A 15,512-nucleotide genomic window follows, 5' to 3' on the forward strand; every position below is an offset into this window, starting at 1 on the left:
CACTCCTGCTCTGGTCCCGGCAAAAGCAACACAAAGACAGAGAGAACCCTTTATTTCCCAACCTCCAGCTTTGAAAGTATCTTGTCTCCTCCTTGGTCATTTTGGTCAGGTGCCTGCGAGGTTATCTTTAGCTTCTTAACCCTTTACAGGTGAAAGGGTTTTTTTCGTCTGGACAGGAGGGATTTAAAGGTGGTTAGCTTTCCCTTTATATTTATGACACGCCCCCCAAATCACAGATAGGGTGAAATGCTGGCTGTGATTTCTTCCTGGAGCTCTAGGAGAAAATAGAGTTAATAAGACACATGCACCTCTAAATATACTACCAAGTATATAAAGACTAACAATATTTTCCACATCTCAAGGACGATTTTAACCAGTTGATTCTGGGAAACTTTTATGGGAGAGTGCATCAGCCACTTTTCCACTGAATGCATCCGATGAAGTGAGCTGTAGCTCACGAAAGCTTATGATCAGATAAATTTGTTAGTCTTTAAGGTGCCACAAGTCCTTCTTTTTTAAAAACGAACTGTTTATCTGTTATTGGAATATTTTTAAGGCGTACACCATACATACATAATTGTAGCTTTTCGGTCCACAAGCACACAGCTTTAGAAATGAGTTAGCTAAATCTAGAAATTTTACACACTCACTTCATGAACAGAATATGTCCATACCCAGCTAAGGTTGAAGGTGGTTTATAAACTTGATTTCTGCCCTGCTTCCCTTCCTCAGAAAAAGTAACAAATCCACCTGAAGTTTCACACATTATATCTCATCCCAGGATAGAATTTCCTTGAAAATCTACAGAAATTCACATTTTCAGAGAAAAGGGGTCTTAAATAGTCATTTTTCAGAAATCTGCCTAATGCTTTTGGCGGTCACCATACCCCTGAAACAGATTCATATAAAAACTTCAAACTTTTCCAAAAGTACTCATCAAAAGTGAATTTCATAGATTGGAGGGGGGAGGGGCACGCAGAAATTACGGAGATATCGTAAGGTGTCTGAAGAACATTTAACAGATACTTAAAACTGTTATTAAGAGAATACATAAATATTGGTATAAATTCACTTAACGTTTGTAATATATAAAGTATATCATATATAAAGTATCTTTTTAGGTGTGTACAAATATATTTAAGTATATACACATTTTACATGCATTTAACATTAAATATTTATATTTCTAAAACACCCAGATGCCCCAATCAGAATTTTGGTCCTATCGTGGCAGGTGCTATAAAGTCACACAAAGATATGGTACATCCCTAATGAGCATACAAATTTAAGGTCATTATCCTACAATCATTTATGCATAGGAGTTGTTCCACTGAATTAAATTAAAGTTACTCATGAGCATAAGGGTCTACAAGATTCGGCCTAATATACATGTACAAGACTGATCATACATGCATCAGCTGGATGACTGCATTATCAAAACTTGTTGACGTGAGCATTGCCTTATGGGCAGTAATGTGCATGGTTGTCAGATGCTGACAATCACAATGGGAGGGACTGTGTGAGAAGAAATACTTGGGATGTACGTGCAGTAGTCTGGAAAACAGAATACTGGACTAGATGGCAGGGGAAAGGAAGAAGCCATATTTGGAAGCCAGGAAGATGGCTGAAAAAGAAGTCTAGGAGTCTGCTCCTGTTCTCTTGGAGACCATGAATGTCCTGCATTTTTGTGGTCATTAATAAGAAGAACATGTGTAATGGAGAGACACTGTTTTCTCAATTTCTGGTTTCTCTCAAGATCCCATAAATGGGGTAGAGTTAAGGTTGTTTGGGTGACTTTTTATACATTGGAGTTGTCAAGGTTCCTTCCCCACTCTGAACTCTAGGGTACAGATGTGGGGACCTGCATGAAACACCACCTAAGCTTATTCTTACCAGTTTAGGTTAAAAACTTACCCAAGGTATAAAATTCTTTCTTCCCTTGGGTTAAAAACCCGATACGCTACCACCACCAAGCGTGTTAAACAAAGAACAGGGAAAGAGACCATTTGGAGATGTCTTCCCTCCAAATTCCCCCAAGCCCTACACCCCCTTTCCTGGGGAAGGCTTGATAACAATATCCTCACCAATTGGTACAGGTGATCACAGACCCAAACCCTTGGATCTTAAGAACAATGAAAAATCAATCAGGTTCTTAAAAGAAGAATTTTATTTAAAGAAAAGTAAAAGAATCACCTCTGTAAAATCAGGATGGTAAATACTTTACAGGGTAATCAGATTCAAAACATAGAGAATCCCTCTAGGCAAAACCTTAAGTTACAAAAAGACACAAAAACAGGAATACACATTCCCTCCAGCACAGCAAATTTACATACCAAAAGAAAGAAAACCTAATGCATTTTCTAGCTAGATTACTTACTAACTTTACAGGAGTTGGAGGGCTTGCATCCTTGATCGTTCCCGGCAAAGGTATCAGACAGACAGACAAACAAAACCCCTTTTTTTCCCCCCGTCCAGATTTGAAAGTATCTTGTCCCCTCACTGGTCATTTTGGGTCAGGTGCCAGCGAGGCTACATTAGCTTCTTAATCCTTTACAGGTAAAAGGATTTTGCCTCTGGCCAGGAGGGATTTTATAGCACTGTATACAGAAAGGTGGTTACCCTTCCCTTTATATTTATGACGAGTATTTTTGGTATTTTTGCAAATACCAAACTTAACTTAGAATTTTCAGATTAACATTTGTGTTTTCTAAGAAAAGTATAACCTCCTTTTCAGTGTTTTTCTCGGTGAAGTAAATCTAGATTATTTCAGTGTTACTCAATATTAACTATTTTTTCCTGGAAATTTTTTGATATTTTTATTGCATGATAGTCCCTAACTTTAGTGTATTTTAACTAAAAAATTAGAAAATGACTCCAGAAGAGTTGTAATATGTGTTTATAGTAACTACTTATACAAACTATTTTTTAATATTCTGTAAGTAATTGCATTTGTCATTCAGCAAAGTTGACCATTTTCTATAGACACTTCTATATAGACAGATACTTCTACCAGACAAAACAACGAGATAATTTAGGATACCTCAAAATATGTCATCAAATAAATAAATTGTCACATAATCAGGTAGCAGCTTAATTACAAAAAATCAAATAAATAATTAAACAACTTTTCTTTTTTAAGAATAAATACCAGTAGCACAGATACAAAAATGTAAGCAGTTAATACTACTTATTAAATTAACTAATATATACTTACACATAAAAACACATTTAACACAAAGGAGATAGAAAATTCTCAGAAAAGATAAAAGAAAGAAGGGTTTTCATGCAATATAGTAAAGCCAGTTTTGTATTCCCTACATGCCACAGTGCTGGAACAGCAATATTCTATAATACAATGCAATGAATTCCAAGTGGGTGCTTTGAAAATTCAAGAGGCTGAATGGACTTGGAGTTTACTCTTGTCATTGCCACAGCTCTGGTTCAATGATTTTTCATTTCACCCTCAAGTAACAATGATACCAATGAATGACTAACAATGTGAAATACATGAAGAAAAGTATGTAAAAATATTTACACATAAAAGTATGTAAAAAACATGGAGAGTCAAACTGATGTCAAGATGAATTGGTTTATATAAAAGGTGTTGTCTGCTTCACATAAAAGCTACGGGCTCTTTTCAGATGCAGTGAATATTATATAATATTTTGTCAAGAGGCTTGCAAGGGATTCCCTGAGACATTTGATTTCCATTTTGTTATCTTTCAAGATTTTCTGCACCCATCACAAAGATTTTCAGTAATCATATTGACAATTCATAACTTTTTGGGTAAAGAAATTGGCCATGTGTCCCATGTAAGACATTCCGCCATATATACCGTATCCATAAGTTTAAACAAAATAAGACTAAACCCAGTACATTTTCATTAATCTCTATTCAAGGTAAAATTCTAAGAAATAACTTTGAGTATTCAACACTATCTTAACTTTATGCAGTCAGTTGTCCCTCCACCCCAGCTTAGCTTAGTGCCAGTACTGGAAACCAACATTTTAAATATCTGAATAGATTCCAACCTCTTAATAATGACTGTCAAAAGCATAATATGTACAGTACCAAGTTTCTAGCCTACAATACAAGTGGCTTTTAATTTATGGTTATTTTTGAACTGCCAAAGATCAATCAGAATCTGTTTTCATTTTTGGAGTAACAGCCGTGTTAGTCTGTATTCGCAAAAAGAAAAGGAGTACTTGTGGCACCTTCTCTAAGGTGCCACAAATACTCCTTTTCTTTTTTCATTTTTGCTAATTCAGGAAAAAATAACCTTCACCAGTACTGAAAAAAATGGAAGTCAACCAAGTAAATGCAGAGGTATTTAAATAGCAGTTGTATGAGAAATAAACATAGACTACCTATTTACTTTCACTTTAGTCAGGTATTTGTTGTGACATTTAGGCCATTTTCCTTGTCTGACAGCTTGATGGTGTACTCTTGCAGGTATTATGGATCATGTTACTACCTCATTTCTTAGGGCTTGTCTATATGAGGAAATTGACTGGAACAGCTATTTTGGAATGGCTACCCACGTAGACACTCTATTCCAGAATAAAATCACATTTATTTTGGAATAATTAGTGAACTTCCAAAGCACAATAATTATTCTGGAATGAAGTGACTTTTATTTTGGCATAGAATGTCCACACAGGCAAATATTCTGGAATAGCTGTTGTGTAATAACTTATTCCTCAGTGGCTATTCCATTCAGTTTCCTCATATAGACAAATAATTGTTGATTATTTCCCATTTAAAACATAACACGAGCAGCTGACAAAAGAGACAGAACACATACAGATCATACCAATTATATGACAATTGTTCACCCTTTGCACTTATCTTCATAAATTACAAAGTTATGTGAACTTCCACAAGAATTATTATGCCTGGATAATTATTTCACATCACATTTATACAGGGTGAATTTAGGCCCTGGTCTACACTGGGGGGGGTCAATCTAAGTTATGCAACTTCAGCTACGTGAGTAACATAGCTGAAGTTGACATACTTAGATCGACTTACCGTGGTGTCTTCACCGCGGTGAGCCGACTGCTGCCACTCCCCCGTAGACTCTGCCCGTGCCTCTCGCGGTGCTGGAGTACAGGAGTGAATGGGAGAACGCTCGGGGTCCATTTATCGCATCTAGACTAGACATGATAAATCGATCCCCTCTGGATCTATCGCTGCCCGCCAATCCGGTGGGTAGTGAAGACATACCCTAGGTTTCAGATTAATGCTTATGAAAGGAAAAACAATAACAATGAGATTGACCAGTTCAAAAACAGCTGTAAAATCACTATAGGTAAATACATATGACCTGGACAAAAGGCTACTTTGTTTTTATAAAAATTCAAGAAGAGAAGATAGGACATACTCTTGCTTACTGTTCCAGAAACCAAAAGAAATAACAAAAAGGCCACCTTGGCACAGGAAATATAAAGTTCCCCATTCCAGAGGATACAAGAGAAGTATAAACCAGTCTATTCAGTACAAGATTATAACTGCAGTGGCAGAATGGAAGTTTTATTATTATTATTGTTATTGTTATTATTATTTGTATTATTGTAGCTTGAGATACAGATGAAGATTGTTGATAGTATTTGTGTTTTAGCACTACCCTCAAGGAACTCTAAAAAGAATGAAATTTTAAAGGCCAAGTTCAACATTTCAAAGCTACTGAAGAATGAAAGGTTTGGCAGGGGGAACGACTATGCATATACTTTGGATGGGATATGAACTCCCCTGCTTCAGGACATAAGCCAACTTCTAAGCAAAGGGTTAGGAGGAAACTTTCCCTATAGGAAGGTTGCTCTTAATCACCCTGGAGTTTCTTGCACCTTCTTGTGAATCATCTGGTAATGGACACTCTCAGAGACATGACCCTGGACTTGGTGGACCACTGGCCTGATCCAGAATGGCAATTACTATGTTCCTAATATAACATCTGAAGACTTTCTTTGCTGATCAATAATTTGAAAATGGCTGAGCAAATAAGTCTTCAAATTTTGCATGTAAACAGTCTTTATTGAGTGCTAAGGCCCTTCACTAGGTTTGGTGTAAAAATTAAAAATAGAAGAAATAAGCTATCAGAAATAATTTATCAGCATATTTATCAGGTGACTAGGTGTTCATCATGTCTAAGGGTTTTTCCTGTAAACAGACCAACATTCACCACTCATTACTCATGCATAGAGTCTCAATGATTTCAAGGGTCTGTTCACCAGATCAGGCCCTTAGATTTTAGCGGAGCCTTGCAAGGACCCTCCTCTTTTGTAACCTCACAATACACAGCCTGGCCTGTCTCTGGCTGGCCTGTCTGGTCCAGGAATTACTGCTGGGATAAATCTGGGTAGGAGAGGGTATAAATCTCTCATTGAAATACACAGAACACAGTCATACAGGAGATTAAAAATTAACTTTCCATGGGTTTTTTTCCCCTGTTTCTGCTATCCTCAGCTGTTGTTTTTTGTATGCGTTGCAATCCAGGTAACACAGCCTTGGAGAAAAATGACAGTAGCAATAATGCCACTCACTCCTTTCCCATCCTTTTCACTTCGTCAGTGAGTGAACTATACTTGCAAAACTCGCTAAATCTCAATGAAGCATGAAATTCAAACCCTAGTTGGGACCATATTGTAAATATTAATGTGAATGGGTAGTTGTTGTTTTATGCTTTTTGTTTTCTTAAGAAAAGAAAGACAAAAGGGAAATTTAATTGTCAGACCTATGCTGCACATATGTAATATCTTAATGACTAGTCAGGCCAGCAGTTCTCAATCAATGGTCTGTGGACAATATTCACTTCTCACAGAACAGAGAGAGTTTTAAGGTTCCAGGACAATGCGAACGTAACCCTTCGAAGGCTCCCAACTGCCTTTCACTAGCACGAGCTGATGACAAGAAATATACTGAAACTTGAATCAAAAAGCTACATCAGCACTGGTTTCCTGTTATTATTACACATGACTATACCTACACCTAGATATCATGACACATAAATTACAACAAACTGAAAAATAAGATTTCTATACCAACTGCTCAAAATGTTTTATAAAAGTAATTAACACATTTTCAAAGTTGTAAAAAATTAATAGCAGAGGGAGACTGAAATTCAAAAGGTTCTGCGCAATAGAGAAAATATTTAAAATCTCAGTGGAAAAGGTAAGAGTTAGAAAGCAATAAGGCAGAGACTGTGAGGCTGGCAGGCCAGATGCCAGTTCTTGCCCAGGCTGCAGGCATTAGCTAAGAACTAACAAACTCAAAGCTGGAGACCAAACCTGTTCACCTGTATGTTAGTTTTGCTCAAAATAGGTATTAGTCTTCTGAGAAAATATTTAGTGTTTAGACTTTCTGAAATATTTGTAAGTTGCTGAATATGCGCTAATCTCACTTGAAAATGTCCATATTCCACGCTATAAGAAAATAAGTAAGCTTTGCTTTATGACTTTGAAATGTTTGTTCTGAACTTATGAACCCCCACCCATCCAAAAAAACTATTAAAATCAGATGGGCCATTGTGGAACACCTGGGTTGAGAGGCTTGCTGCTACTCGCTCCAAAATGCTGTGTAGATATAACTTTTGTGGATATAGTGGGAAAGAATTGGGAGAGGGAGACAATTTAAGGATGCAAAGTTATCAGTTGCAGTTCAAATAATAAATTGCTTATTACCTGTTGCTTTCACAGCCTGATGGTCTTCCTCTGAAAAGGCTTTAAAATTAACTCTGCTTGTTGCTGACATGGGAATAGAGAGTTTCTCAGGGATTTCAAAATATTCTGGCATGCTCACTTCAATACTGTAGTCCACAGATTTTAACTTTGGGGGGTATTTAGTAGGCCTATACAGTGCATCTCTCTGCAAATAAAGGAACAATATGTAAGTCTGAATAAGTGCAACCATAAGAAAGACTTTAAAAGTAAATAAATTCTGTTTTAGAGACTCAGACTGAAACAAAATAAGGGTGTATAATTAAACAGGTAGAATAGCTTTTGCAAATATTACTACAGATGGGTTCCCCATACAATTAATTCTAAGTTGCAAAATAGTGAATCAAATGGATAAAATGAATCTGGAAACTCTTTCTCTTACAGATGTGAACAAATTTTGTGATCTACAAGCCTCCTTATATGTGCCTGAAAGTGTTCTCACATTGCTCAGAAACAAACTGTAACTCTTTAAAGCTTTTCAAAGAAGATAAGAAAGGAAAAAGAAAATATACTAAAACAATAATGAATTTTTTTAACTTGCTACTCTGAACTGGAAACTTATGGAATTTTTTCACCAAGTCTTCAGAATTGCTGAACAACAATAAGAACAAGGGAAGTCCAATAAAGTGACAAACATTTCTTGTGGGGAGTGGAGGAGTTTGCATACTGCTTTATAAGTTATCAATTAAAACTGAGATAAAGTGATATTTCCAAGATACTTTACTGAGGTTTATGAATCAGAGGGAGTACAAGGAATTTTCAGGACAAAAACATTCTTACTTTTGGTAAAAGGCATTTTTGGATTTCTGATCAACACAATATTAATGGGTGACTAGCTTGAATTCAGTGTATGCATTCAACCATCATACCAAAAAACTAAACTTGACTTAAACTATGGCGGCATCACAGTATTACTTTAATGATTTAATACATTAAATTACTCAAAAGTAGCATGTCCTATCAAATATTACGGTATCTCTACCATACTGCCATGGTCAGCAGTTACCAGCTAGTTCAGCAAATAATGTCAGAAAGTAACCATACTTCAAAAATAGTCCTTGTTATATACCTAAGCTTAAAAATTTGTTCATCATCATTGGTCATTTTTGCCAGTTTTCTCAATACAGCTTTTACAGCTCCCTCTCCCTCTCCATTCCCTAAATTATACAAGTTTATGGTATAGGGAAACCGTTGTTAAGCTATATGTGGTGAGAGGCATCCAACCTGTTTTTTCTACTGCTTCAAATACTCAGCTGGATGGGAAGGACATGTGTCTATCCGCAGTTGCTACTGCTTTTAAATAATGCTATGTCCCATTGTGCCAAGGCACATCCTTCCCAACAGTGGGACATTGTAGAGTGAATTCATAAAAGTGAATCTGAATTTAAAATTGATCCTTTTATTAGTGAAGTCAGACACAATATTATTCATACTTTAAGATCTATCTTCTCCCTGTGCTAATGTTACAACTCTTACTAAAGATAGTAGAAAATGTGCACAATTGTTGACGGAAGAAATGCATTGCATTGCATTTTTCAATTATGGAATGGATTTGTGAAGGAGAAAAATCCAAAAAGTTAGATGCTAAATAGGATTACCATTATTAAAAGGGATACTGTCAAGTACTGTTTGAATCAATAATTCAAGCAGGACAAGGCAGAACACAGCCTATATGCTTTATTCTGCATTTTTTCGAGGGAGAGATTAAACTTCTATGAAACCTTAAAGCAGATGTGGGGCCCTTTGTTAAACTTCAATTGCTAATATACGATTACTCAAATAACAATATATAAAAATGTATGAGTATGTTCAAAATCCCTTCTCCATGAAACATAACTGGATAGTCATGTATGACTAAGGCATTACTTACTTAAACAGAAAATTCAATATTTTTTGGTACTATGTATTTTTTCAGGACATATTTACAAATGGGACAAGCAGAGTTGCTTCTTGAGGTAACAAATTGGATGACTTCATTATCTACTTTATTTTATTTGAGGCTGGAAATACACTGACAATAGCCGCAAAATTCAACAGTTGAAACAAATCATTTATCTGACAGTAGCAATAACCTATTCCAACTAGCCTGTCCCAGGGCAGAAGTGGTATTATTTTTAAATCAGTGAGGCAGCTTGGAATAAGAGTGCTCATCTTTATTGTTTACGATAGGAGTCACAGAACTGAACAAATAAATCCCTCTGTTTATTCAGTCTCCAAATCTATGGGGTATTTGGATAACAAATTGGCAGCCATAGCTTGGATGCTAGTGGTATCAGATGATTGTCCAACATTTTACTGAAGTCAGAAATTCAATATAATTGGAGAAACCCAGATAAATTTAGTAATAATGTAATTATTTGGTAGCAATTTTTTCAGTGGAAACACTGAACATATAGAGATAAATTGTGCTGATCTTGAAGAAATTATGATTTTCATATGCATTTAAGTATTTTGGCCGGGGGTCCATGCTCACATTTCTCCCCTATTTTTAAAATATGAGAAAAACATCTCTGACATGAGATATGAAATTATCAAACTTTATTAAAGGTGGTAAACATTTTGACTGTCATACCTAGATCAATATCATCATTTTTTTTAAGGCTAATACTTGTTGATTCAAAGTACAGTCATATTCAGAAAAAAAAACCTATGTAAAAGGTGGGACAGATATTGCAAGAGCATGCAATGTCTTTGTGTGAACATATTGTATTAAGTTTGTGAATGGTTTACGTACCATTGTTAGCCAAGGACTATATGCAACTGCAGGAGAAGAAAGCTTACCACAACTCCTCCAGGAACTAAAAACTGTGGTGGCTGATTAAGGCTAGTTGCTGAAACTGTAAACAACTCCAGAAAGGTATCAGAGACCAAGGGACAAAGAAGATGCTTTTAATATAAAAGACTGAGTTTAAGCAAACATAAGGCTTTCTTTTGATTGAGCAAACAGACAGGACCTTCTGCCTGTCCAAGGGGGGTCCCAATCCTTGTGGTAGGGTTGAAAAGACCTTGACTTACTTGGGCCCCATAAGACCGACAGGTGATCTCTGATAAGCTTTTAGGATACACACAGGAACATTATTTTTTATATGTTTACTATGTAATGTTTTTATCCTAAGTATAAATATATTTTGCTAGGGCCTTTGTGATGGCTTGTTGGTAACTGGGTGTAGCCCCTGGAGAAAGGTTAGCCACAGATGTTGGACCCAGTCAGACCTGTTGGGGAAATCACAGTGAAGCACAGATGGACTGCAAGCCTAAGCCCCCAGTCTCGAGAAACAGACTGATGCAAATCTCTGCCCAAGAGAGGTGACAGCTAGGAAGCCTGAAACTTTTATGTAAGGAGGAGTGGGGGGAGATAAGGAGTAGTTAACACTGAAAGGGTGACAAAATGTACCTTGTTATTCAACGGATCTGTTCCCCTTGTATGTATTCCAAATCATATCTGCTTATTTAGCGATAAACACAAACGTTTACTAATTTTTACTCCAGTTATCACTGTACAGCCAATACAACTGTAAGAGAGCAAGGCACATCTTATTCTGGCACATGCATCAAAGTAACTGCTAATGATGTTCCAAAATGTGAAATGTTTATTACTGGTGAAGAACGTAATTGACTTTCAGTTCCCGGGTGAGTTTGCAGTATGAGCAGATAGAAAAATAGGCTTTGTTACAAGCATCAGACTTCATTAACTTATTAATATTCTCTGAAGTGTAGCCACCCTTGTCTTTCTGACTTTTTCTGTTTTGCAGCCCATCCTGTTTGCTCCCCAAGTATCCCATCCCCCTTTTCTGTGCATTGTAGATTCTTCTGCTACACGTGACTGAGGCAGTGTGGGAGCTTCCCTCGACCTAATGGTCTCTCTGACGATTTTCAAATCTCATTTTAACTCTCTTTGTTCCTTCTGGCCTATGACTTCTAACCCCTCTCTAATAAAACGACTTTATACTCTGACTCTCAGTTTTTTTGTGCTCAAAGGTTCTCCGAAATGAGGACATTGTACCCTCTTTCACTGTACATCAACAGATGCTGCCTGAATGATGGAGTAAAATCTATATAGTTTATTTGTGGTTTTGTGTATAGCCTGCAATTAACTATGAAAAATTCTAGGATCCTTTTCTATAAAAGACTGTGTGTGTGTATATGTGTGTGTATACATACACACACACACACACACACCATCCTTTCACTTTGATAGAAGACAAACACTGAGCAGTGGGACAAAAAAGATTATGGGCCCGATTATGATCTCATTTCTAAAAAGGCAACTGAGACCAGAATTTGAGAACCAAGATCTCTTTTGTTATTGTTGTTTAAAATGTACTGTTTAAAATGCCCTCTTAGAGTCACATGACTGAGGGGGAAGGTGAGAGAAGAGCCATGGTCAGAGCCAAGCATCTGTAACAGAGGACTCCTACAATCGTCTGAGTCAGGGTAGCAGAGCAGTGGTGAGGCTGGATAAAGACCAAGATAGAACCCCTTGTTCACCTCCCCTGGACCAAAACTCCAGCAGAGTGTAAATGCTTACTCGCACCATCCCAAGGCACCAGGTCACAAAAATCCAGCATCCCCAAGAGAAAGAGCTGAAAGCCCCCAGGAACAGAGACTCCAGCACAAAAGCTGGAGGATGGGAGAGCCTCAGCTGGATCCCTAACATTACTTCACTCAGCTAGGACTTAATCAGGCATTGGGTCCCAAGAACCCTTTCCACACAGTTATATGGGGTAAGAGGAGGACAAGCAGGTGCTTCTTAAGGCTGAGCCAATCACTGGGGACAGAGGGCAGCAATGCAGATCCAAAACAGGGAAGGGACCGTGTTGGGGCCCCACCTGCATTTCCAGACCTACACAGCTCTCAGAACTAGTGATGACAGCAGAGTACATTTTACACTATGGATTCTGGACATTTCTTAGTGTTTGTTGATTTTCTGACCCTCCTCCGCCCTCTTGCTTCCTCCACTCTTCGCACTCCCTTCTCTAGCAGCCCTCCCAGCCTGCCCTGCTCCATTCCATTCTTTCCTCTCTTCAGTGTTCACCTTCCCTTTCCTCCTATTATCTTTGTTTATATAAACTCCCCCCTACCATTTTCCATCACTCGCCATTAATAAAAACATTCACATAATGATCATCACCTCGATCATTTATCTGTATGTTATATCCCTTTCCTCTCACCCATTTTTTTTGTTTCTGTGTTCATTAGATCCCAAGCTCTCAAGGGTTAGGGACTGTCTCTTCCTATACTTTGTTTGTGCACTGCCTGTACAATGTTGTGCCAATCCTGATTTAGAGCTTTTGGCCAAGAGCACAATAGCATAAGAAAATAATCAGGGTTTCACTGGAGAGAGGAAAAGATGCATTATTCATCTAATAAACACAATTGCCAGGGACTCAGCATAAACTGCTCTTTGTATGATAAGAAGAAATAATTACAAGGAAAATTTTTAGCAAAGTGGTCCAAAAATAGAGAGGACATTCAGCCATCTATGTGTAAGGGTGAAGGTCACATACTGTACAGACATGAACCTGCATTTTTACTTTGACTTCCAAGGACAAGTTCTTCAGTTACAACTGTGCTCCTTAACGGAATTACAAAATAAAAGGCAAACACAACCATTACTAAGAATAAAGATCTACATCATTTCGGTTTTAGAGGTACCAAAGTAGGGATGGCAAGCAATAATAATGTAGATAGCACTCGCCTTCTGTTCATACATGTAATTGGATCTGTAGCAAAAGCTTCTTTACTTATGTACTAATCTATAAAATCCTTTCTAAATGACTTCACAAATCTATATAAATTTTGCCAAACTACAGATTTTTTAGGTAATTCAGACATCAAACCAGAATGTAGCCCTTGAGCTTCAGACTAAATTGTAAAACATAACTCTACTCACAAGCTTCTTCAATAAACTCTTTCATAATTTCTACACTATAAACTGTTTTTATGTGACCAATAAATGTGAATTTATGACAGACTTTATTATGATCGCTTTTCGGAGTTTAAACCTTACAGTGGTTTACCAAATAGATTAAAACCAATATATTTCTCCATTAAATAAATCTCTTCTGCATCAAAACTAAGCTCCATGATATTTCTCTTGGAGTAATATTTGCCAAAAGAATATTTCCGGCGCAAGGAAAAGGGCTCTCTCTGCATATTATATTCACCTCATACTTTTTTATTATTGATTCTCAAATGTGACATTTCAAATATTTTGACATCTTACCTAATCTTGATTCTCATCAACCACCCTAAGCTTCAAATCATATTAGGACTCTCATTAGGTTTTAGCATGACTACTGGTACAAGACACTAAAATTACTCCCACCATCTTCCCAGGCCTGACTAAATCCAGAGCTAATGCTCCAGTACAGCAGATTCTTTGTGCAGTATGAATTAAAAGGTACAGAAGCATTATGTGTGAAGCACTCAAAAAAAGAGTGAAACAGCAAGTGATTAGCTAGCATCCTAGAGGAAGAAATTTAAGGCTAGATACCATGGATATATATCATGCCCCCCTAACATAAATCGGAGTCCTATGGAGTCAGAATTTCACCCCATGGTGAGGAACACACTGTAAATGGATGGATAAAGTGTAGATTATTCTTATTTTATACATATTAATTTGCAATATTAGTGTTTAAAAGAAAACTTCATAAAGTGAAAGACACAGAGATTGGGTAATTTCCTTGGGGACCTAGGAGTGGGAGTTGTCTTTGTACCCCACTCCTCACCACAATCTGTACATTCACACACACATAACAGCTTAACAGCTTCATTTGCTTTACTATTATATGGTATTTTTCTCGCTTCTTTTTCTTTCAGTAACCACAGTTACTATTCATAAGACTATTTGCACTAATGTATACTGTACCTTAATGCTCTCGAACACAGGGGAGAAGACCACAATTCCCATACCAATGTTTAACCTATTGAATTAGATATTATGTAAAAGGCAGGCTCTTCAGCCCATTAAGACTGCCTTGTATAGCTCTGGCAGCACAAAGGAATGTTACAGCCAATTTAACTGCTAAGTAAAGGATTTCCCTTGTATAGGGGAATCCTCTAGTGGCAGAAGGCTGCTTTAGCAACATCTGTGCTACCCTCCACTGCAGAGCACTGGGGACACATCCAGGGAAAACAGGGTATGGCTACAAGGCTGGCATAACAGAGAGCTGTCCAGGGATCTACCTGATGGTCAGATGGCTCCAAGATCCAGAGGGAGCTAAATTATACAGCCCAGGACCTGGATCATCATTGATACACAGTTACATTTTATTTTCATAATGGAACTGTGCTTGTATGTTCAGTGACATTGCAGATATTCTGGATTTACTCAGATACTAAAATTTGACTTTTAAAAAAATTAACATATCATTCTCCAGGTCTTTACAAGTTCAGTAACACTACTACAAGAGAAATGATCCAATTCCTGATGGAATGTCTCTAAACAATAGATTGATAGATTCCAAGGCCAGAAGGGACCATTGTGATCATCTAGTTTAACCTCCTGTATAACACACGCCACGGAGCTTCCGTGAAATAATTCCTAGAGCAAACCTTTTAGAAAAACATCTAGTCTTGACAGCCCTTGGTAAATTGTTCCAACGATTAATTGTTCTCACTGTTACAAATTTATGACCGGTTTCAGAGTAACAGCCGTGTTAGTCTGTATTCGCAAAAAGGAGTACTTGTGGCACCTTAGAGACTAACCAATTTATTTGAGCATAAGCTTTCGTGAGCTACAGCTCACTTCATCCGATGCATAGAGAGGAAAATGCAGTGAGGATGTTTTA

The 15,512-nt window shown here is 37.2% G+C and overlaps 1 protein-coding gene across 2 annotated transcripts in view; it reads right to left on the reverse strand.

The window, feature by feature from the left end:
• Positions 1 to 15,512, reverse strand: part of CFAP47 (cilia and flagella associated protein 47) — a 651,611-nt gene that overhangs the window by 350,919 nt on the left and 285,180 nt on the right. For both annotated transcript variants that reach the window (XM_048863833.2, XM_075132125.1), the window contains one exon: positions 7,681 to 7,864. In XM_048863833.2, the coding sequence (XP_048719790.2) occupies positions 7,681 to 7,864 (184 nt within the window). The remainder of the gene's footprint in view (positions 1 to 7,680; positions 7,865 to 15,512) is intronic.

The sequence above is a fragment of the Caretta caretta genome, chromosome 1 (assembly GCF_965140235.1).
Source record: "Caretta caretta isolate rCarCar2 chromosome 1, rCarCar1.hap1, whole genome shotgun sequence".
In the NCBI taxonomy this organism is placed as follows: domain Eukaryota; kingdom Metazoa; phylum Chordata; order Testudines; family Cheloniidae; genus Caretta; species Caretta caretta.